Source organism: Lissotriton vulgaris, chromosome 5 (assembly GCF_964263255.1).
Source record: "Lissotriton vulgaris chromosome 5, aLisVul1.2, whole genome shotgun sequence".
Lineage (NCBI taxonomy): Eukaryota > Metazoa > Chordata > Amphibia > Caudata > Salamandridae > Lissotriton > Lissotriton vulgaris.
The window spans coordinates 720,667,615-720,692,457 of NC_141693.1; the positions used below are offsets into that span (position 1 = coordinate 720,667,615).

General features: G+C 45.8%; 1 protein-coding gene across 1 annotated transcript in view; it reads left to right on the forward strand.

Annotated features, from left to right (window-relative positions):
• Nucleotides 1-24,843, forward strand: part of LOC147711436 (hexokinase-1-like) — a 2,269,016-nt gene that overhangs the window by 1,458,993 nt on the left and 785,180 nt on the right. The window contains exon 10 of the mRNA XM_086919487.1: nucleotides 14,011-14,315. Within this exon, the coding sequence (XP_086775613.1) occupies nucleotides 14,011-14,315 (305 nt within the window). The remainder of the gene's footprint in view (nucleotides 1-14,010; nucleotides 14,316-24,843) is intronic.

Genomic DNA, 24,843 nt, shown 5'->3' on the forward strand with positions numbered 1-24,843 from the left:
TATTTTTCTGACTCCCTCTTTACTCTCTCTGCCTGCACGAATTGGTACCGGCACGCCTGCAAATGTTTCTTATTAATAATACAAGGGCCCTCTGGGTTCTCAAATAGTTTGCTGAGACCTATCTTATGCAAACAGGATTCAATATACTTTAACCATGGAATTTTTCTGCCTTCATCACATGTGAGGCAGTCTTTTATAATATCTATATCAGGGCTCCCTCTGTATTTTGCCAAATTACGTGCCAACAAAATAGAAGGCGGACACTAATGTAATCTTCAACGTAGCGGATGCCTAACTTTCTGTGGCAGATAAAACTGGAGCTCGAAATCTGCGCTCCCAGGATCTTTCTACAGAATCTGTTTTCTTCTAGTTGTACTTGATGACAGTTCTCAGTTCCCCAAAGTTCAGCCCTGTATGTTGCAGACAGGAGGCACTGTAATCTATAGATCTACAATAAAGGAACCAGGACCTTCCCTGTCCTAGGAGGAGGTAGGCTAAGTAGCGAACTTGCAGCTCTGGAGAGTTTGTTCGCATGATTTGCTTTATGCACTTTCCAAGAGCCACTAACGCTAAAAGTCATGCCTAGGTAGGTGAAGGTGCTTGTTCTTATTAGGCTATGATGACCTAACTTCAGAGATAATGTATTATATTTCTTGGGATTAGCATGCCAATTCGCTTGCCACAGTTTGCGTGAACCCTTCCTTTACTAATCACAATTAGTTCGGTAAACTATCAACTTGCGTTTACTCAGTGGTTTTATGACAATACCCAATGCTTCCCCTGGAGACTAAAAGAGATAAATATTGTGTGAGCCCTGTGACCATTCCTAATAACACACATTTATCTTAATCCCAGTATGGTACAGCCATATGTAATGAATTTATACACTTCACAGTGGATAAATATTATTCTGTATAATGCTGGTCCCTTGACACCAATGGGGCTATTTTTCAAAAACTCCAATCGCTCTCTCGAGTTCCTCAGTCCTCTATCCAACACGATTCCTTCTCTACCCTATACCAGAAAATTCTGAAATTCAGAGACCCAGAAGATTAAACTACTGTTAACTCTTGTGCCCCCGAAAACACAAATATACGAAATTCAAGTGTATTGTATACCTGTCTATCTGTTTCTCTTTTTCAGGTTAAAAGAGCATGATTGGTCATTGAATACTTAAGAAGTAAGCAACCTCAGTATACTACACAAAAGGTGTAAATAACGATTCTATGTTTGTATGTTTGTTTAGTCCTGACAAAAGCCCCGTAGACTCTGTTGAGCCATAGGGGGCTGAAACATGTCAACACTACTTTCAATGTTATACTTTTAGATCCAGTTAGACGATCTAGTACAAGTACCGCTTACATTTTATTCTTTAGATCTACACCAACTAATAAATACCCCTGGTGTGGACCTATTTTTAACTCATATCTTTCACTCACCCTTACTCTGTGGGGGCATCTTTTCATTTTTTCATTTCTGGACACTGCAAATCTAGACGAGAGGAGCCTCTGGATGAGGCAGGCACCCAGCACGTCCTATGGTATCCAATGATAACTGCCACAACTACAATGTGGGGCGGATGAAAGATATATACAGCAATACCGATAAACATTGAGTTTTTGAGGATACCATAGTCATTCTATCCAAAAGTTTAGAATTGTAACAAGTGTCCGTTTTCTGCACCTGATTGCTTCCTTATATTTCTTGGGGCCACAGGACATAATAAAAGACTTATTAAAATTAGTTTGAACATCTAATGATGCCATAAATTTAACAAAGCCGCTCACTAGCAGATAGAGGGCCTTCGGAGTACAGGTCATCAACACGGCATTGTCGGCGTACAGCAATGCTGGTATTGGGGAGCTACGGATTAAGGGAACATCAATAGTAGTGGGGATTAGAAATGAGTGGAGATCATTAATATATAAAATAAATAAAAGTGGGGCTAAAACACAGCCTTGTCTCAGACCCTCAGGATGTTAACATCTTCTGAGACTTCTCCATTAGCATTAATTCTTATTCTTGCTGTTATGCCTCTGTGCAAGTAGGCTACAAAAATGCACTAAGGCTTCTTCCAGGCCAAGGGAAATTAAAATCGACAATGGCTTGGACCGATTAACGCTATCAAGCGAACATTGTCTTTGTCCACTATATGAAGGCGTACAGCACTTAGTATCGCATATTGAGCTCGCGACGGCGATGCTTGAAAGCTAGAAAAGAGCTTAGTTGCTTCTGTACAGATATTGTGTAATCCAGAGATAGCATGACCAAGGCACTGTTAACATTCATTTCTTTTACTTGGCGTGTTTCTCGCGGTATGCTGTCTCGGTAATTGAAGAGGTGAAGCAGAAGGGGTCTAGGGTTAGCTCCTGGTGGCAGTCTCCGTGATGGCATGTGTGCTTCTTCAACCGTAAAGTGGGGGGACAGTTCTGTGGGAGGTACCAACACCTGGATCTAGGCTTCAACATATGTTACGACGTCCTGGCTTTCCGTGCTCTTCGGAAGTCCCACTACTGGAATGTTATTATTGCAGCATGATCAAAATTCGGCTTTTTCCATTCAAGTCTCTAGGCTGTTCACACGTCCCATCAGTGACTGTGTCAAGGTTGTATTTTCTCGGGAGACAGGTTGCAGTTCCGCCAGTGTGAGTTCAGAGTTGTGTAGTTTGTTGGTTAGTTTACGCTGATCTGCACACAGTAGATTGAAATCTGTAGTCACTTTATCTATCTTGCTTTCGAGGGAGGTCTGCATACATTCCAACGTTGCACCAATTTTCTCCACTGCTTTGAGAATATGGCCCAGCTTGGTGCTAAGTTTCACATCAGGGTGTGGCGTGGGTATGCACCGTGAGACCCCCCCACCCCACCCCCGGCCATCCATCTCTGTCTGTTATTCGAGCAGGTTGACCTGAGCCCAATCCGGCCCTCGGGTCTTGGATTTGTAGAAGACAGCACTGGATCACAGAAAAAGAGCGGAGGTCTGTTCAGGTGCTGAACGCCGCCAGGGCCCAGTCAGGTGCATAAACAAACTCTCGCAGTTCTGGTGCCCCGCCCAGGGTCCGTGCATTTTGGTGAAAGCCAAGCCTACAGGTCCCTACATGTTTCGCCCAACTGAAATGCTTGCTGCAGCGGCTCACAAATGGTGATAGACCTTAGAGAGTTAACTGATTCAGGCCGCAGTTGGGCAATTTTCCACTTCCAGTCACCTACACAAAGCTGCCTAGGTCGGACCTGACCCCCCTGGCCGGTGCGAGGTGCCAGACGATTTGTGGAGGAGAAGGGGGAGCACACTCTGCAGCTGGAAAAGACCCGTCAAAAGGCCTCGGGTCACTCACATGTGGTTCGCCGCTCATCACGACACACCATAGCCAGGCTATGCAGCTGCCCACGGCCCCCGCAGGGGGCCACCTAAGAGGGCGGCCCTTTTAGATCCATTTGGGCACTTCCCCACCCTCACTCACGACTGCGGGACTCCAGGATGAGTCCCTTACAGGGCACGCCAGACACATCATTTCCAGCTGGAGGGTATTTAGGCCTCCCCCCTCCATTTTGGGTTCTCATTGTTGCCTGGAACGCCGTCTCCCACCCACCCGCGTATCCGCCATAGGACAGGCAAGCGAACTGCAGAGGACGTTGTAATGTTTTCTTTGTCGTTGCAGGCAGAGTTACAGGGCGATCTGGAAGCAGCTTCGGTACAGAAGGATACCTCTGCAAGACCACAATAGGGGTGCCAGAGCCAAATCCCAGGAGCCTCATGGGAGGGTCCTGAAACAATGACTTCGGCGCCCGGTTAGTCCTTCGGGTGGTTGTGGGCCTGAAAAACCGGTTGCTTGCCTTGCTACGCTCCACCCTGAAAGGGGCATGAGTAATAAGGGACCAATGTGTCACGTGATCCAGTAAGGGGATCACCCCTATAAGGGTAGCGCTGATTGGGTTTCCACAGTGCTTGGCTCATCAGGCGGGCAGGGCAGCGTAGGTTGGTACAGCTGCCTGCCATTGGATCGCCCGTAGGATAACCCACCGTATTGCATACTTTTGTATGGAATAAACCTGCAGCAATATTTTCTCCAAACAAAAGTTGTGTTGTGTATTTATTCATGGATGATTACTGTTGTGGTGTTGGTGGGGTCTTGTGCCTATAATGGAGCTATAAACGAGGAAGGAGAGTCATCAAGGTCAGGCCCCAGGACAGTTCACCCCAGCCACCTGCTCAGCGCTGCCTAGGCCGGATCCGACCTCCGGGCCAGCGCGAGTTGAGCGATGCTGTGTGGGATAGGGAGCACACCCCGCACCAGGCCCGTCAGAGGGCCTCAAGTCTTTCTCATGCGCCTCACTCACCAATCCATGTGTCACACGGGAGCCCGGTTGAAGTAGAGCAGGGCGTTTCTCTTTTCCTGTGCGTCACTCACCACGCCATATGTCACACGGGAGCCAGGTTGAAGTAGCGCAGGGCATTTCTCTTTCCCTGCGTATGGCTCCTTGGAGGAGGTCCAACGTGCTAGGCCCCCCCCCTCCTTTATTTCTACCTTCCATTTTGGCTAATGGTGTTTGTTTGGATCCCTACTGACGCCTTAGTTCTTTGTCACATTAGTCTGACTTGGAGGGTGTAATTATCTCTACCAGCCTATTGTTAGGGTGGCATGAGTTGTCTCACCCTGTTTCCGGTCCTACTGATGGCTCTGGACTTTAATGATCGGGTTTGTGTGCCCTTAAAGCTTGACTAGTCTTCCAGAACTGTTGGTTGGTTCATATCCCTTTTTTTCGTCAGATTTATTCACTGAAAAGATTACATTCTACAACACCAATTCACCACACGTGTTTGAGCTGTTCATTAGATTTCCAAATGCAAGCACATTTTTAAAATAACAATTGTTGCTGGCCTTGGTACATCAGTGGCGTAACAAAACGTGAGGGCCCCCCTGCAAGGTACTTGGACCCCCCTCGTCCGGATTCAATCAGGAGCTTTCAGGCCAGAGTACCGTGCTGAGAGGGGCCCCTGCAGCTCGTGGGCTTACCTGCATGCTGGGGCCTATGTTACGCCACTGGCTGCGTTCATTTTTTTGACTTATTTTGGTCTTAAGTGTGTAGCTGATCATTGTGAGAAAGTGCCATTGTTAGAACCAGCTATTTCTGGTAGGCTAAGGCTGACGCCAAAGCCAGACAGAAACCACCATTCTAGTCAGGGCAAGGAAGTCACACGCCAAGATAACCCCTGCTCACCCCCTTGGTAGCTTGGCACAAGCAGTAAGGCTAAACTCGGAGGCAATGTGTAAAGCATTTGCGCAAGCACACAACAGCAACAACATACTAGGCACACCACAAAAGGAACTCCACACAAGATTATTATAAAATAACTTTTGTATTGTAAAAACACATCAGATAGTATCACACAAAATACATGGTGCCAACTGGCACAGGAAATATTCACAAGGGATTATGTACAGGACAGGGCCACATGGGCCACTGTCAGAATCAGAAATAGCACTTTTAGAATAAAGAATAAAAATCATAGTAGCACAAATTAGCAACTATGTCACACAACCAGTAACCACTGGTAACAGGAACCAGGACCTCACTAGGACCACCTGTACTAAAAGAACAACGACCTAAGAATAAAATACATTTAGGGGTATAAACAAGAACACATTACCCATGATGCATGAAACACATTGAGATGAGTAATAAAGGAAAAACACATGATGCCTAAAAACATTCAGAGGTGTAAGACAAGGGAAACACATGATGCATAAACCTACACATTCAGCGGTGTTCAGAACAAAGCACATGATGCAATAAAATACATTCAGAGGTGCAGCGCAAGAAGACACATGATGCCTAAAACATTCAGAGGTGCAGCGCAGGGAAAAGGAAGACACATGATGCACAAAAACATTCAGAGGTGCCAGAACAATACAATAGCGCAATAATCACATGATGCCTAAAAACATTCAGAGGTGCAGGAATAACACATGATGCAAGAAAACACATTCAGAGGTGCAATAACCATACCAATGCGCAAAACTCACATTAGGCAATTACCATCAAATAGATAAGCACATTGCACCTAAATAAAATCACATACCAGCCCCCATCCAATAAAGGGACTAAAAGAGCCCTGTGTCCAGAATGTCAGGGCGCGCTGCCATGCAGCGCCAGTCAGGGGTGCGCCACTGGCGCAAAACCTAAACGTAGCAGGTGCCCACTACTTGCTGGGCACCTGAGAACATCCCAAGACCTAAACGGTGCAGCTGCCCACTAATTGCTGGGCAGCTGTGAATCCAAACTGCGACAGGGCTCTCACTAGCCCTCAGGAGCAAACTGCGCCCACTGCTGCTGCCAAACATGCCCAACGTTGGAGCCACTCAGGCTCTGAAACAAATATGCCCTCAGGGAACCTTTCGGGGCTCTTAAAACAATCATGTGGGCAGGGAGCCTCTCAGGGCTCTGAACAACAATGTAGTCTCACCGGGCGGTGGGGTCCCTCACGGGGGACCCGGGAACACTTAGGGCGCCTCGAGCCTCTCGGGCTCGTAAAACCACTGTGGCGATGTGAGCCCCTCTGGGCTCCAAATCATCAATGCCCCCCCTAGAGCCTCCGTGGCTCTAAACACAAAATGGCCCGCTGTTGGAGCACTTGGGCTCCGTTGAAATGTTGGGGCTGCCCACTGTCATCTGGGGCCGCCCTACCTCCATTCTCGTCATCGTGCCGTCTACCGGCACCAACAGCAGCCCCTCTGGAGCACCCCCTGGCCCGTTTTACTCACCGGGCCGCTCTCTGGGGACTCCACTTCTCCTCGGGCTGGCTGCATAGGCGGCGAGGCTTCTCTTCTAGCGCCGGGCTCCTCTTCGGGAACGGTGCCCCGCCGGTACCTCCAGCCGCCTCTTCTCTGGGTGCGGGGCTCCCTCTTGGTCACGGGAGCCCCACCGCGGAAGGCGCCATCTTCCTCCTCGCTCTCTCCCCTCTCGGGCAGCTTCACTCCTCCGGCCGGCGGTGGTGGGCGGGACTTCCTGCCGGGTTGCAGGCCCCGCCCCCGTCCCGGCCAAAAGCTGCCTGACTTCCGGATTCTGCGGCGCGAGGGCCGCGGCGGTGAAGACACGGGGCAAAAATGAGGGGTGGCACCCTCGAATTCCAAATAAAGCATAGCCGCGGGGTGGCACCTGCTAAATCACCCAATAAACGGGGTGGCACCCGTAATTTACAAAATAATTAAAATACGGGCAAAATGCGGCGTGGGCAGCCGCGAAAGTGAAAGTCAAGCGCTCTCAAGCGCCAGAGACAACTTCAAGCGCTCCTAAGCGCTAGGGACAACCACAGCGCCTCCCAAGCGCCAGAAGCCAAACAAAGTTCCAACAAAGTTCTTCAGGGGATGTAGCAAAGTCCTGGGGCCAGAAAGAAGGTCCAAAGGATCCCAGGGCAAAGCAAAGTCCCCCCAACAGCCCAGGCAAGGCAGAGGGGTCCCCAAGAAGTCCTCCAGGCATCCAGGGGCTGGGCAGGGCCCAGGGATTCCCCTGGGCCCAAGCAGCAGCACGCCCCTGGCAGATTCAAGTCAGAAACAAGAACAAATTGGAAGGGGACACAGCCCCTTCTTATACAGAGAAAAGTCTTTGAAGTCTTTGTGCAGGCAGTGTGAGAACCAGCTAGAACTGGTTATAGGGAACTCTCTTCAGTGTCAGGGACAGAGGTGACAATCGTCCAGCGGGAGGTGGAGCCAGCATTGTGGTCAGGCAGGCACAGCCCTGGTCACTCCCAGGTGCCATCTCCTCCCACTTCCCTGGCAGCAGATGCAGCCTTTCATCCACGGGCTGACTCAGACAACCTCCTGGGGCTCCCCAGCCCCTGTCACCCTCAAACCAGACAGTCAATCCACAAGCAGGCCCAGGCACTCCTGGACCAGGCTCACCAGCCAATCACACGCTAGACACAAATTACACAAATATGCCAACCTCTAAAAGTGGCACTTCTAGACTAGACACAATCATGCCACATATACCATTAAGCAGCATTCAATCTCACGAGTTCGCACATATCAAACTCGCCACTGCACTCCCCACACATCAGGAACTACCATGGGCATACATATTCCCTATTCATTACTATGGGAGGGCAGGTCACTCACCACACATACACAGAGAGCTCAAGCACTTTACACTGTACCACAGTGAAAAAGTGCGCAGAGGCCTAAAATCACCACCACCAGGTTCCAGAAACAGGCTAGGAAAAAGCAAAAAGTCTCGGGGTGAACCTGCCAAAAGGGCCGGGTCCAACAGCCATCTTTCTTGCCTTGGTATGCCCCCACTTTTTCTGACTGCTGGTGTGCTTTGACTGAGTGTGCCCTGGGCTCCTGCCAAACAGGTACCCAGGGCCTGTGTTCCTTCCCTGCAAACTGTGTCGAAACAAAACCCAATTGGCATCTCTGGCCACCTGTTAGCCCCTAGTAAATGGTACCCTAGGTATCCAGGTCATTGGGACCTGAGAAGACCCCTAAGGGCTGCAGCACTTATTGTGCCACCCTTAAGGGCCCTGTACCTTGGTACCCACACACTGCCTTTGCAGGGTGAGTGCCTAAGTACAGAACTAAACAAAGAGTCGACATGGCACACATCCCTGTGTGCCATGCCCACAAACCCACTGCCCTGGCATACATCAGTCACCCTTCTAGCTGGGTGCCCTATGCCAGTGTTGTGGGCACAGGTGCATGACCCCTGTGCCCCTACAGTACCCAGGGCCATTCCTGGGCACTGTACGTGCAGTGATGCCATTAAGAGTATATGGTGCTGGGAGGTTGTCATTACGAACTCCACAGCACCATAATGGCTACACTGAAGACTGACAAGTTTGGTACCAAACATCACAGCACATTAAACCCACACTGATGCCAGTGTGAGATTTAATGTAAAATGCATCAGAGGGCATCTTAGAGATGCCTCCCTGAAAACCTAACCTACAATCCACGTCTGGGCTGAGTGGCTGCAGAGGCTGCCACACAGCAGACATGTTGCTGGACCCCTAGGTGGAGAGCCCCCCGCTCTCCTGGGTCTGCAACAATGCACATCCTGGGCGAGGTGCTAGGTCTCCTCCCTCAGGATATGCAGGGGGAAGCTTCAAAGGCATGCCCGACTCTGTGAGCTTCTCCAGACCATTTGCTGTACCCCACCAGTTCTAACCCCCACTCTGGCGGGAAGACTGGCGGGAAAACCTGTAGGAGAGTAGGGTCTGCAATCCTATGATCACCCCAGATTTTTGCTTTTTGCTTCACTGGTTTACAACTTCTCTGGCTGTGGGCCTGCTAATCAGACCCACAGCCTTGCTGTTCTCTCACTAAATTGACACGTGTACCTTAGGTGCATTTACCAATTGGTACTGGGCCACCTTATCAGACCCTGTAACTCAGGGCATAGGTGTACCCAGGGCCTACCAGGGGCTGCAGCATGTATTATGCCAACCCTGGCTGGCCATCTAAATCTGACACAACTGGCTGCATGACAGCTGGGGCAAGGTGGTGTAATCACCCTTTGCTTTAGATATAGTATACCTATATCTAACCCTAAAATGGACACATATATTCCTATCAGCCACTCCTATGGCAGGCCTTAACAATCCTGAAGGCAGAGTGCTTGGAATTATGTGAGATGGTGCTCTGGCATGAGCTGAGCCCGTCTGCAGCTTGCGGAACCAAGTCCTAATAGCTGTTCTATGATAACGCGTACCATATACTCTTAAGTGAATTATAATCCTCGCGGTTATTTGCTATCTTTGGTATCGCTTTATGAAAACATGTCGAGTAAGGTGTCATACGAATTGGAATACTAACCCCTCGCCAATTCTGGCGACGGGGTTAGCATTCCACCCTTCTAGAGGGACACGACATGTATGTAACTGTGAACCCCGGTTAAAGTTAACTCGAACCTCAGCATCACAAAATGGATGCTGCCACCACAGACACAAGTCTGACCTTCTGCTGCTGGGAGTCCTTCCAGCGAGGAGAGCTTGGACAAAGGGTTTCCTGTCAGGGGCGGTGCTAGCACCATCCCAGACAGGGTTTTGTGTATCCTGGGTAGGCAGGGCTGAATAGGAAGGTGACTGCAAGTGGCACCCCGGTGCTCACTGTGCCTCTGCCAGTTTGAACCAGTTCCAGGGGAACACCAGCCCCTGAGCTGGGGAAAGTCTGGCATGGGAGAGGGGTGTAACCACCCCCCTTCCTGGTCCCACCCATGGGCAGGACCTAGTCCCGTACTAGCCCCTTTCTTTAGTATAAAGGTGGGAGCGGGGACCCTTCCAAATTAGATCATCTTTGAATCCTGAAACTACTTTCTACGAAAGGAACTCAAGACTTCTTCTCAAGATTTCTCCCTTGTGACTAAGGAGTAGTCACCCTGCATCTGCGGGCACCAACTAAGTACACTGCGGATTGCTGCACGTTCTTCCTCCGGAACCAGACCGACCAGCACGACGAGACCCGGCTTCCCTGGCACCTCTGACCTCTACCTACATCATCAGCCCAGCAGAGATTCGTGGGTGTGACGAGACCTCGAGGGACCGGCCATCTTCAGAACTGCACTACGCTTATCCAGCACGACCGCCGAGGGATCCTCGAGTGAGTGCTTTGGGGTTTGAGAAGCCCTAACCCTGAGCAGCTCCAGCACCGAAGTCCAGCCCCCCAGCATCCACGAGATCTGCGTGGGGCCCTTCTGCTCTTTGCTGCTCACCGCATTGTCCGGCCACTTGCCTGCTGGCTTGTAGCCCTCTTGACGACGAACGACGACACTTCCATTGCTGGTCTGGGTGCTCCAGACTGGCCCTTGCTCCCCTCCAACAGAGGAGCACCCCGGACCCTCCTGGTCCACTCCAGACGCCATTTTGAGTCCACCGCGTGGGCTTGCATTTGCCAAGAGTTGTTGCCCCAATCCTGGATCCAGTATCGCCGACAGCAGATACCTTCGTGGGACAGCTCGCACCTCCATCCTGGTCGCCGACAACTCCTCCTGGTCCGAGAGACTGCAGAGCCCAGCGTCGCCCACTCACCTGGTCGAGGTGACTTCATCCAGTGCCATCCTGGTGCCCATCTAATCACTGGCTAGTGATTCAGAACTTGGTCCCCTCTGCTTACAGGTACCCTCTTCAGCTGATCCAGTCCTTGGATCGGCCCGGAACATCTTCCCTGGTCGCCTGCCGGCAACTTCCACTTCAGGCTCCTGGTTCGTCAACGAAGAAACCCGACGACACTTGAACCCTATGCAGCCGCAGCCCCTGGGCTAGGTAAACCGAGTACTACGGTGCTCCAGCGTAGACCAACTCTCTAAGTGTCTAGATCCACTTTCGTTTTTGACCTACCTAGTCGGGTTCGCCCGAGAACACTAACTTTGTAATTTCTAGCAACCATAGACTTTGTCCCGCATTACGCGTGAGAGTTTCCACTCTGCACACGACGTCCCAAGGCCTCCTGCTTCTAATCTAAGGGTTCAGCATTGTAGGTCCAGCGTTTCTAAAGTCTATGAGAGTAGTACTTACCTGCTAGTAATTTCGCATTCCACTTGTAGAGTATATGGTTTTTCGTGCCCCTCGGGCATTTGTGTAAATTGTGCGACTTTCAGAAATTCTTTAAGAGCTTTGTATTGTGCTTAGCGCCCTGTCCTCATAAAGAGTCCAGGGCTGTTGTGTTCTAAATAAATATCCTTTTATTTTCATAACAACTTGTGTGGTGTCCTTTCACTTGGTGTTCAAGGGGTTTATGTGATGGTATAACCGCTGGCGTAACACGCCCTCTAGAGTTTAGCCTAAAGACTGGTCTTGTCCATGCTACTAGGATAGCTGGTCTATCAGGTTGACTTACAACCAATCATCAATAAGGGTTGTTTGGACTGATACATAGTGATCACTAGAATAGTGAGCACTGCATATCAGGCCACCTTCTCACATTACGTCAGGAAGGGGGGGGGGGTGCCAGCCTGTGCCAATCCCACCCCTCAGGTGGGGGAGGCGAGGTGAAGCACGACCCCGGGCTCCGGCCATCTTGAAGATGGGGAGCTCTGCCCAATCACAGCTAGGCTCCTGCCCCCCTCCCACAAGAGAGGAGCAGGCTAGGTGGTGTACTCACCCCAGGACAGGGACCCATTGGTCCTGTCCTTGCCGTACCTGTAACGCCCCTAAATTCAGTATTTAGGGGCTCACTGAACCTTCCTTCCTTAGATCCCGAAAGAAAAAAGAAGAAAGAAGATCAAGAGGAAGAAGACCTGCCGTGCAGCTGCTAACAGGACGACAACCACTGACTTGGCCCCAGCCCTACCGACCCTGGAACCTGCTCCTGCCTAATCCCGGCGACTCCTGTGGACAGCAACCTTGGGACACCCAGAGGACCGGTCTGCCTTGACCCTCCTAAAGATTGGGACTCCCATCAGCAGAGTCTAACATTGAACGCCCGACGGCTCAAAAGCACCCTGCACCAAGCCGCCCGAGTGCCGCTGGCTGTGCCACCTTTGTCCTATCCTACTTCCCCATTTGCCCCGAGCAAGTGACCAGGAGCCCCGCTCCCACAGCCGCGTGGCCTGCTAGCCAGCAGCCACCAACCGAATGCCCCCTTTTCCCTCTTTGGATATCATTGGGCCTAATTACCTCTGCACCTGTGCTGCTGGGGCTGAACCAACTGTACTTACCTGACCCTGGGGGAGCCCTGAGTCTATGCCCAGAACCTTAACTTCACCAGCCAAGTACTCACCTAGAAACCGGTAACTCACTTACCTGCCATTTCCATAACATTGACTAATTTTGACTAGAAAATTTTCGAAGTGTGAAGTTTTGGAAACTGAAAATATTCATATAAAATCAGCCGAATTCCTAAGTACTCACATGTGAGCAGGGGAGAAGCCAGTACTGTACCTTGTAGCCCAGTACTGAACCGCAAAAGTAATCCTTACCACGTTTACTAGAAATCTGTATTTTCTCCATAGGAACCCATTGTCTGCTTTTCTATGAAATTTCTTCTAAGTGTCTACTTTTGAAAACTTAAAATATTCTTTAAAAATCATACGAAATACTGAAACGCAATTACCTAACTGTTTAAGTTAAGACCCCAGCGCTGGCCCTAGGAGCCCAGTACTGGATTACAAAAGTAACGCGATCGTACTTTACCTGCAACCTGAATTTTCTCCCATTGAATAACATTGCCAGATTTTCATTGAAAAGATTCTAAGTGTGAACTTTTAAAACAGCTTTATATTCATGAAAATTCACTACAGTTACTAAAACGTTGTTGCTAATCTGGGTTCAGCTTAGACCCCAGGACTGAATCTAGGATCTAGTCCTGGAACTACTAAAGTTATCTGTACTGTAATCAACTGTACTTTTATGATGACAATCCATTGAGCTCAATGCTAAAGTGTGTGTAGACTTGTTTTGCCTACTGTAACCCTTGTATCTATTGTGTTCACAAACTTTATTGCTTCCTTGCAAAGTAATTACATGAGAGTACTCATGTCTAGCAAATTATATTTTTATGCCTGTTGGTTCTAAAAAAAAACCGACTATAACTTTTGATATAAAAACAATTGGCCTGGAGTTCAGTCTTTGAGTGTGGGAAATCCTTTGCTGACTGAGTGTGTACAACAAATGCTTTGCACTGCCCTCTGGTACTGCCCTACTGCTCGACCAAGCTACCACTTTTGAGAGTAAGGTCAGTCCTGACTTTAACCTCTGTTATACCTTTGGGGTTTGTGGACTCTATACACAATGTACTTCATTATAGTCCAGTATATACAGAGCCACTTTCTCACAATCATGATTTATATTTTTATTACTCTGATTATCAGTGTTTGTAGTGTAGCACATGTAGGTAGGTGTGTAACAACTGCATTCTGTTTTCACAGCACTAGAAATGGATCCCTTTCTCGTCATTTATTTACCAGTTTGTGCCAAATTCTCTGCCTTCTTAAACATCTCATTCAAATCCATGATAGTCTATTCATGTTCAAAAATGTTGTGAAATTTGTACTACATTACTTTTAATTATTTTAACAGGTACGCCAGAAGATTGCACAAAACAGTAAGGCGCTTAGTTCCTGACTCGGATGTCCGATTCCTTCTTTCTGAAAGTGGAAGTGGCAAGGGTGCTGCCATGGTTACAGCAGTTGCCTACAGGCTTGCTGAACAGCACAAACAGATTGAAGAAACCTTAGAAGAGTTCAACCTGTCACATGAACAATTAATGGAGGTGAAAAAAAGAATGAAAATTGAAATTGAAGCTGGACTGAAGAAAAAAACTCATGAAAGTGCTAAAGTTAAAATGTTGCCGACCTTTGTTCGTAGCACGCCTGATGGATCAGGTAATATTGCTTTAAAAGTCTTACATATTAACTGTGAAGACCTCATGAGATCGTATAACTTAGTTTCAGTGCTTCAGTTTACCAGAGCTGATGAAACAAAGGATATGTTTAAAAATATGAGAAATGAAACCAAATATTGTTATTTCACGAATAGATTATGTTGGTTTGTTAAGTAGCATGGTTTTTGTAATGAAACAGTATGGCGTGCTTAACAATAGCTTTGAAGTTAGAGCACTGACAATAGCAATAATAAATGCATGATCTGGTGCAAAATGACTAAAAGAAAATAATTGCCTTGGTTAGTGGTCATGTAAGCAAGTGGATGTGGAAGGATACATCCAAAGAGCCAACAGAAAGAAGGTGAGACTACAATTCCCCTGTGGCCTCTCCGAGATGTGACTGCCAATGTATCAGGTCAATGGCTGAAGGTTCCTGAGCCAAAGAAGCCAGTGGCTGAAGAAGGTTAAATGAAATCCCCTTAACTATGTGTACAGTACTGTATTTGTGCCACATGTTGCTCAAGCACCAAATCCAAACAAGAGGTGGCAAACGCAATTGATCTCTTTTAAAAGGGTGAGCTTCAACCTATTTGCTTTTACATTTTTTCCACTTACGCTCAACCCTTTGTTTAAGAGCGCATGTGTCATGGCATGGTCTACTACTTAGCAAATGTGCTATAGTAAAGGTCTTTGCTGTTTGACCCCCATTATCAACCAAGGCACTCTTCACCAAAGCACCTCCTCCAAGTTTCCCAAATCAACTAAGAGCAGTATTATCCTATTTGTTTTAATATCACTGAGAACAGCATGATTCTTTTCTGAATCTGCATTGGGCACAATACCCATCTTTTAGCAAATCTCATCTTAAACAGGTGGGCCATGGTTTTTATCAGCTCTAAAATTCCAGAAAAGAAGAACTGTGATTTCTACAGTATCATTCCTTACTTTAGGGGAACTTAAAAACATCAATGATAAGAGTCAGTTTTGGAAGGGAGAACCTACCAAGGCGGTCATAAGCATCAATAAGTTTCATATCTAATAGAGTTAAGTGTGCTGCTTTTAAGTAAGTGGTAGTTAAAGATGCCTGGGGAGATAATTGGTATTTATTTAAGTGGGAGAGGGCTGCACTGGGACAGGGACAAATTACCTGACTCTTGGGAAAGCACAGTAAGGGCGATTGTGATTATCCAATGTTGGTAGTGCAGGTCAGGAGGATGGACTGGGTTGTAAAATGCGCCAAAGTGAGTGAGAACTGCTTACAGTGCACCCTACAGACTGAAATACCTGTGGGCAGTACATTATGGTATTGATTTAGAGGCTTGCACATAGTTTTGGAATGATGACACAGGAAACTGGTCAGCCGCAGCTGTGTGTTTCACTCTACTTCTTACACTTCTTTCAGTGTCTCAAATTTGCTCCGTTGGAGTAAGATAGGGGCTCAAGCTCTGGGCTCAACATCCTTGGCCTCTATTCTGACATTGTCAGCATGCCATTAGTGAATACTGCAGTATTAATTTTGAGTTAAGAAGTAAAAGAAAAAGAGGTATGAAGCAAAACACAAGACCAAAACCTATAAAAAGAAACATGAAGGATTAAAGCCCAGGAGGAAAAGATAACTTTAGAAAGTATCTACAGTTTGAGACAGCTGCAGAGACAGTGGGTTGCACAGGATGAAATGTAGGGGTTGGGGATACATGGTAACTAGGAAGGGGGTAGATGCACATATTGCTACATTAATTGGGCCAGAAAGGGGACAATTTGCACAAAAAGAAGACATTTTGAAAAACAGTCCTGAAATGCCAATGGACAGATAAAATGGGAAAGATTTCACACATGATAGGAACATAGTAGCATATTACTATAAAGTATTGATCAACAGGAGTAAATTGGTACAGGTGAAGAGCGAGACACAGACTGGCATTTGATAGCTGCTTTGGGTAAGTACAACAGGTTTAGTGTGTACCCAGAAACGAATGGGGTTTCATGTCCATACTGTTTAACCAGTTCAGGCTAGACAAGAGCATTGCATGCATTACTTTGTTAGTTGCAGTAGAAATGCGTGTGACAGATATGCCAAGATGCTGGTCTGGTGCTCACTCTGCCATCGGACACCAGTTTCACCTCACTGATGATGCCAAACTCAATATGGACTTGTTGTGTTCCCTTGTCTGGTGGGCCTGACCAGGCAGTTCATGCTGAGCTGTACCTAAAGGAGCAGATTTGCATATGGGTGGTCCCCTTCAAGAGTTATAGTGGTTGAAAAATGATTGTCTGGAACGAGACGTAGGGTGACCGCCAGTGGCTGGGATTAATTCAAGATTTCCTTCCATTGCTTGTTTATTGAAGGAAGATCATGCAGCATATGTGGGATACACAATAGATTCATTTATTTCGAGTAATGAAAATTCCCAGAAGCCTGATAAAAACATTCAAATGAGCTTATAAGAAGATTTGAGTTGCACAACCGCGCCTTGATGCCCGCTGGGCTAAGTTGCGCAATATAAGATGTCTTTCATTCATTCATTCATTCACAACCGGATTTTGAACTGGGATATAGCAATGTATAGAATTAAGCATTATACTTGACAATATGATATCCCTAATGTGTCGACTGCCTATCTCAGGCTACTCAGGACAGAGGCCAGAGTCTTGCTCTAATCTGTGACTGAGTTACCACACCGACAAAAAGGTGGACTAATTTTCTCGAAGGGTAGCCTTGTCTCACCTTTGGTAGCTCGGCCTGAGCTTTAAGTCGGTGCCCTGAGAAGTGTGTGGGGTTTTGTGATAAACAAACCCACCAAGAAATAATTCAGTTTCAGAAATAAAAATAAAAGTTACAACCAAATCTAATTAATAAGAGTCACATTTGTTAAAAAAAATCACAAACATAAGTGTTTAGGTATAATAGGATATTCATATTTTAAAAGTCGTGAGGTTAGGGATCAATGGAAAAATCATTCAGTGCTAGTCTACAGGAAAATAAAGAAAATCAGGAAAGATTCAAAATATCTTTGTGGGCATCTTAACTGGACCTGTGGACCCAGCAAGCCTGACCCATTATTGCAAGTGGAACAAAAATCCGTCCAGCATAATACTCTGTGATTAGCTCCAGGACCTGCGATTGACAGTGTGAGAATACCAGTTAGCCAATAATATCCAGTGTAATATGCTCCTTGCAGGACATACAGGCGTCTGATAGACATTGCAGGTATGTTGGATGCTCATTGGATCATCCTTTGGTTAATTGTTTTGTTGCAACTTTTCTTGATCTCAATTCAAGTCAGCAGATTGTACCGTCAAGTCATATCTGGTTCAGCCAACGTGAAGCCATATAGCTGTGATTTAAGATCTTAGCCATAGCCTTTTGCAGGGCTGACAAAACTCTCTGAAATGCAAGAACGCTTTCTTTATTTTAATAAGGTTGTTCTTTAGATAAAAGATGTCCTTATTTTGCTATTTCTTCACATCCTTTACTTCCACAAGAGGCAAAGAGTCCCGCAAAATGAGGGTTTCTGAGCAAAGCAGAATTCCTTCTTGTTTCTTGATGATGGTTATGTTTGAAGGGGTCCCAATAAACACAGACAACGTTGATTACGTGTATTTCTCTCAAAGTAAAAATACACAGGTCCACAAATTTATTTGGAATTTCATCAACCAACTGTGAATTCTCCTATCTGATCAGCAGACCTTTTCTAGTCCAGGACCGTATTATTCCCAGGAACTTCATGCATCTAGAAGCAAGGTCACCTGCTTTCAAAGCAGGCTGTCGGCTGCAGGCCCAGATTTAAGTTTACCTGGAGGGCTGTTGAAGTAATTTTCTCCCACAGTTTTTGAACAAATCTTTAGAGCAGAATTCAGCTAGATGTTAGTCTTTGCTAAGAACAGCGAAGGCATTCTCTTCCTTTGTAGGCTTTTTTTTAATCCAATGGATGGTGCAGGTGGCATTAAATGGGTCAGGCTGGTTTGGTATATGTAAGTTTGCTAAACCAATTCCAACTGCCCCCAGAGTAGGTCCTCTTGCAATTTTCCAGCAATTTGATTAATGTCCTGTTCTCGGATAATGCCTTATCCTAAAAAGAATGACATTTTCCTGTATTTCCATGCAGGCAAAATTTGTAAAGATGTAAGGCTGTCTTGTCAGGACCATAAAATATGTTTTTTGTACCTTGAAATACGACCCATTATTTATAAACTCTATGCCGTTTGACTAAAGCACAGGCTCAGCCAATCTACCAACTTGAGACAAGGTATCTGGTGGACTGTAACTCATGGACCCCCAATACATTACATGAGGACTGCAATATTTATTTGTATTGTATTGTAGCATTTGTATAACTCTTACTACCCTATATGAAATGGTGAAGCACGTAACCACAGGGATAGCAAACTGCACCTTGTAGGTTGTGTGGTTAGGAGGTTGTTGTTTTTGTTTTTAGCCTATATGCGAATTGTTGTACATGATGAGCACTGAGATGGGACTATCGTATCTTGGGATGCAGCACCTGACAGTATGTGGATATGTGAGATATGTTTTTTAAAAAAGTATATATTTTTATTGAGAGTTCATAAAAACAAGATCAACATTACAGAATACATTTGTAAAAGATTTAGTACAGTACATGGCATATAAATATAAATAAGTAATCGGCATTCAAGTATCCACAGCATAATTATAAAGTGCAACATAGAATTATAAAGTGCAAAGTGCTTAAAAGTGCATTGAAGCAGACTGGTAGTTATGAAGATATACTTTACGAATCAAACACACTCCAAAACTTTTCATATTTCTTAAGCGCCCCGATCTAAGTGCGTATTTTCTTTCCCTGCCCTGGATTCGTAATAGTTTAGCCTTCCAAACCTGAAAGGTCGGTACTTGGTTGGTTTTCCAGGACTGCAGAACAAGCGAGGCTATAAAAAGGAATTTGGCGTATTGGGTATTGGTTGCTGAACAACCTAGAACAGGGACTAGATCATCAAATATTGTAGGAGCTTTAAGCTCAAAGGAGAGGTATTTTTCGATTTCCTTCCAGAGTGGCTGAATTTTAGGACATTCCCAGACAATGTGTTTCCAATTCCCTTTTTCCTCACAACAGAAACATTTGTCGGCAACTAGGGGGAAGATATTATGGAGATAAGAGGGAGTCTGTAAATCAGCCATTTATTATAAAATTGCATACGTTTAAAGTTCGCGCCGCAGAAGATTGTTTTGTTGAATTTATTTATTTTATCCCATACTTGTTGATTGATTTCAATATCCTCCCTCTTTTTCCACCTCTCAATAATCTTACTAGGAAATTCCTGCTCCTTGTCCTCTTTTAATATTTTAATCCAAATACTCATCTTTTTTAGAGTTTTATTATTCAATGCTGTAGAGATAGGTTCCTTAAAATAAAGATTTCCTATATCTAGCTCCCTGAGTATTGGATTAAGCATAAGAAAAGACCAATTCAGGATGGAATGAGAATGGTGCACCTGTCTGGCTATTTGATCCCATGACTTCCACCTGTTACCAACCAGGAAGTCTTCAATTTTCTCGAAGCCATTGTCTTTCCAGAGATTAATTATTTTACTGTCCATACATCCCTCTTCCCCTAGGTTAAGGTTGTTCAAGTCCGTTGTATTACTTATTCTAGGAATAGAGTGGAATTTCGAAAACTGGATTTTCTGTCTGAAAATCCACTGAACGGACTTACAGCGAATTTTCTTTGGATCTTTAGTGACTCTAATCGGATCAGTTATTTTTACCTCTGGCAGCATCTTCTTCATAAAAAAATTGTCTGCCTCGTTAGTGTCTTGAAAGAAAAACGTAAAGCTGTGGTGAGCAAAAGACGCAAAATAATATTCTCAAATATTTGGGAGGGACAGCCCTCCTTGTGTAGATGAAAGATATAAAGTGCTGAGTGTGAGCCTAGGAGTCTTTCTGGCCCAGAGAAATGAGGAAATCAGGGCATCCACTTTTTTAAATAAGGAGCTGCATTAAATAAAAAATTAAAAAAAGGTAAAATCGACATTCGTATCAGTGCTGCTCGGCCCATTATAGACAGGGGTAATAAATTCCAACGTTCTAAAAGGGACTCAACCTTTTTTAGCAGCGGTGAATAATTAAGTGAAAACAGGTCATCTAAGTTGTCCGATAAAAATATTCCCAGGTATCTCTTCGGCGTTGGGTTGTAAATTTGCCTAAATTCTGTTATTAAAGTGTCTACAGTGCAGTTTATTAAAATAATTTCCGTCTTGTTAACATTAATTTTGTAACCCCCTAGTTTTGGAAGTCAGAGAATATTTTTAAAATTTTCGCTTGACTTAAGGGGTTAGAATCTAGAAAGAGGGCAATATCATCGGCATAACATTTTATATTAGTCATGCCCTCTACCGGGACTGTATCGGTTCGTGTATTCCTAATCGCAATCGCCAAAGGTTCAATAAGTAATGCAAATATTATTGGCGACAGAGGGCAGCCTTGTTGGGTACCTCTAGTAACCTGGCATGACCCAATATTAGAATTGTTGTTGATAATCTGTGCCCTAGAATTCATATATAGTTGTTTTAAAAGAGAGATAAAAATATTCGGGAAACTAAAACTGTGCAAAATAGCAAACAGGCAGTCCCAGGACACTAGATCGAAGGCTTTCTCCGCGTCTAAAAACCAGATTTGGGCCTTCACTTTATTAGTTTTAAAAAAATCTAGTGCCTCCAAAACGAACTTTGTATTTGTATGGAGGTGCCTGCCTGCAATAAAACCGCACTGATCATTAACTACCAGACCTCCCACTATTTTATTCAGTCGGTTTGCTAAAAGCTTTGTAAAAATGTTATAGTCTGTGTTTAGTAGACTTTTGGGTCTGTATGAATTTACATTCTCCCTATCCTTTCCTTTTTTTAGAATTCTAACAACTACATCTGAACGAAAAGAATCCGGGGGGATCCTCCTTGAAGTAGATCATTTACTAAGATTAAAAGTTCTTTACGTAGAGTTCCTCCAAATTTTTTAAAAAATTCAATCGGAAGGCCATCGTCTCCGTTGGCCTTACCATTAGGGAGGGAATCGATCACCTCATTTAATTCAGACTCAGAGAAAGTCTCAGTGAGGGATTTCTTGTCCTCATCATCTAGTTTGGGAATTGTAAGTTGAGCTAAAAACTCCCCTATTGAATCAGATGAGGCCTCTTCTGTTGTTTGATAGACCCCCCTCATAATGTTTCAGAAACCACTCACCAATTGAGGCTGTGGACTTAGCGTGCATTTTAGTGATCGGGTCAGTTAATTGATCTATTCTATTACGAGCCTGTTTTTCTTTAGCTTGCCAGGCCAGGAGCTTCCCTGTGTATTCGCTCTCCTTGTACATCCTCTGAGCGTAGAAGTTACTATTAGTTTCGCCCAGGGCATAGTAAAAATCCCTCATCCACACTTAGCCTTGGAAAGTTTTTGCCTAGAATATGTTGATCTAACCCTGTAGTGTTCTTGGGTTGCCTCTGTGAGATCAGTTTGTAATCTACTTTTCTCCTCCTTTCTTGCCTTATGCTTTGGTATATCTTTAGATGTGATTAACCCCCGTAAAGTGCCTTACATGCATCCCAAGTCATGTTTAATGGGCCTGTACCTCTGTTTCGTGCAACGAACTCCTCAATGAATTCTTCAATTTCTGCACACCATTGAAGATCTAGGAGGTTAGATTTATTAAAAAACCATCGTGAGAAATGTGAGAGATAGGCACACAAGTTATAATTACAGTAGGGACTAACCAGCTTAGAACTTTTCATCACCCAGCCACGTTATATCAATTTCTGTTCATAAATGATTTATTATAATTAGATGTATGTTTATGTATTATGTTTATGTATTGTATTATGTATTGTATGTCTGTGTTCAGTCCGTGTTCAGTCAATGGTATAGATTAATTGTTCAGTCATCAGACTAAATGGTGAACGCACCGTACCCGATTTATAATGCATCAATTTGTATCTTTACTTGCTTTTTTATGTAAATTTTTTAGAAATCATTTCTCGGCATCAATTAAAAGCTTCGAGAGCTTCCCCTTCAGTACATGCTACAGTACCCTGCGAAACTAAAGGTGATTTATCCAGTATTATGGGTATCTTTCATAGATTCACATGCCTGAATCATTCCCCGTCGTCGGGGTAGGAGTCCCCGGTAAATAACAATAGTAATGTCACATAGACATATACTTAGTACTAGGCCAGAGGCCTCACATTAGTAGCCTATCTAGGTCCTTATGTAAAAAGGACCAAACTTTGGCCAGGAGCCAATCAGCTACCATCACCCTTCTCACCTTCCTGGAAGGAGCCCTAGTCCCTCAGATTTTCTACCGCACGTCGTGCAGAGGAGTCTCCACTGAGCTCTGCTCAGGTTTTTTCCTATATCTTTGGTTTTTTGCCTACTATTTCTTCAGGTTCAGTTGGAAAAGGAGTATTGATATTTAATATGTCTACTACTCCTAAAAAAGGACTTTTTAGGCCATGTGCCTCATGTAGTAAAATGAGGCTACACATAGAGGACAAGCATGAGGAATGTTTGTACTGCCTCTATCCTCAACATTCTGCCAAGGAATGCAAGATTTGTCGCACTCTCCCGGTCAAGACATTGAAAGACAGGGAAGGGCGACTGCTTCTGTGGCTCCAGAGACTGAAGGACAAAGACCAAGTCTCCTCAGGTGAGAGTGAGTGTTCCTTCAGAAGTTTCCACTCCTCTCCTAAAAGGCCTCGACAGACATCTCCAGGTCAGTCTGCTGTGCCTCCTCACAAGAAGCCAAAATCTATGGAGGGTCATCCTAAGGTCAAGCCTTCTCTTCAGATGACAGCCTTCAAAAAGCCTGCTGTGGTATCTTCTGGCCTGCCTGTGACGATGTCGACAGTATCCATTTCGACATCCACGGCGTCTACTTTCTCCATGGCTTCAACTGCTACAACGTCGTCGACGATGGGTAGGTCAATACCTTCTGTTATTCCTCTCACAAAACCGTCGACGACGCTCCCGTCGACGTCTGCTTCATCGTCGACGAAGGCAAGGCTTCCAGCAACGACGAAAAACCCATCGTCGACGTCGAGTTCATCGTCGACGAAGACTTCATCGTCGTCGAAGCCAACGTCGACGAGGACACCGTCGACGTCGAGACCGTCGACGAAGACTTCCTCGTCGACGACGGCACCGTCGACGAGGACACCGTCGACGAGGACACCGTCGACGAGGACACCGTCGACGAGGACACCGTCGACGAGGATACCGTCGACGACGACACCGTCGACGAGGACACCGTCGACGACGACCCTATCGTCGACGAGCTCGTCGACGACGACACCGTCGACGAAGCCATCGTCGTCGACTTCTGCAGTGTCGACGCCGCCGTCGACGAGGGCAATGTCGTCGACGTCGACGAGGACATCATCGACGTCGATGCAGTCGACGATGAAAATGTATGATACAATGTCAACAATTGTAGACGCTCCATCAGACGCCACAATGAATCTACAATCAAAGGGCTCTCCATCACTGAAGTATTCCTATACCCATTTTAAGATGTCATCATGCATGGTGACACCAGAGATGACTTCACCTAGCAATGTCCAGCAACTGCTGCCAACGCAGTTTCTAGAAGCAGAAGACCCTGACGTGGAGAACATGTTTCCCATAGCATCCAGTCCCTCTCATCTTAACATCAAGGTTCATGAGAGTTCAGACTGTGAAGATCTCGAAGAGGTGACAATTCAAGAAGAAGTTCGACAGCATACCACTGTTCAGCCTATGGTATGCCTTCCGGCGTCAATTGTCTCTGACCTACAGTTTCTGATTTCAGACTATAAGCAAAGATTTCCGTCTTCTGCTCCTGCTTCAGGAGTGCCAGCACAGCAGGAAGCTCCAACTCCTCAACGTCGCCAGCGACCACCTCCCTTGGTTGTGCATCAGGAGCAAGAGAAATTGCCTCCTCAAATTTCTTCTGATGAGGATGAATATGAGGAAGAAATGAGACATGATGAAGTCCAAGATGAGGAAGGTGAAATACATGATGAGGATTCTGATGATAACGCCAACCTGGATCCGGCATCCCCAGAGCAAGTACAGGATGATTCACCCCCTGAAGATTTAGGGGGATTCCATAATATAGTAGGGAGAGCGGCTGCAAGATTCAACATCCAAATAGCTTCGGAAACGCAGGACTGTTTCCTCCATGACTTTAAGGAATCCTTCAAAAGGTCTGTTCGATCCATCCCAGTAATCGATTATATATGGGAGCAAGGACTTAAAATTATGAAAAATCCTTCCTCACTCATTCCAGTGCCGGCTAGACTTGAAAGGAAGTACAAAGCCCCAGACACTGCTCCCGCATGCTTAACTGGCCAGACTAAACCGGACTCAGTTATATCACAGGCCGCTCAGCAGAAGTCTAGCAACCCGTCAGCGGCAATAACAGCGCCTCCTGATAAAGAGGGGAGAAAACTTGATGCCATCGGCAAAAGATTTTCTTCTATGTCCGCCCTATCAGTCAGGGCTGCAAATTCTCTAGCATTACTAGG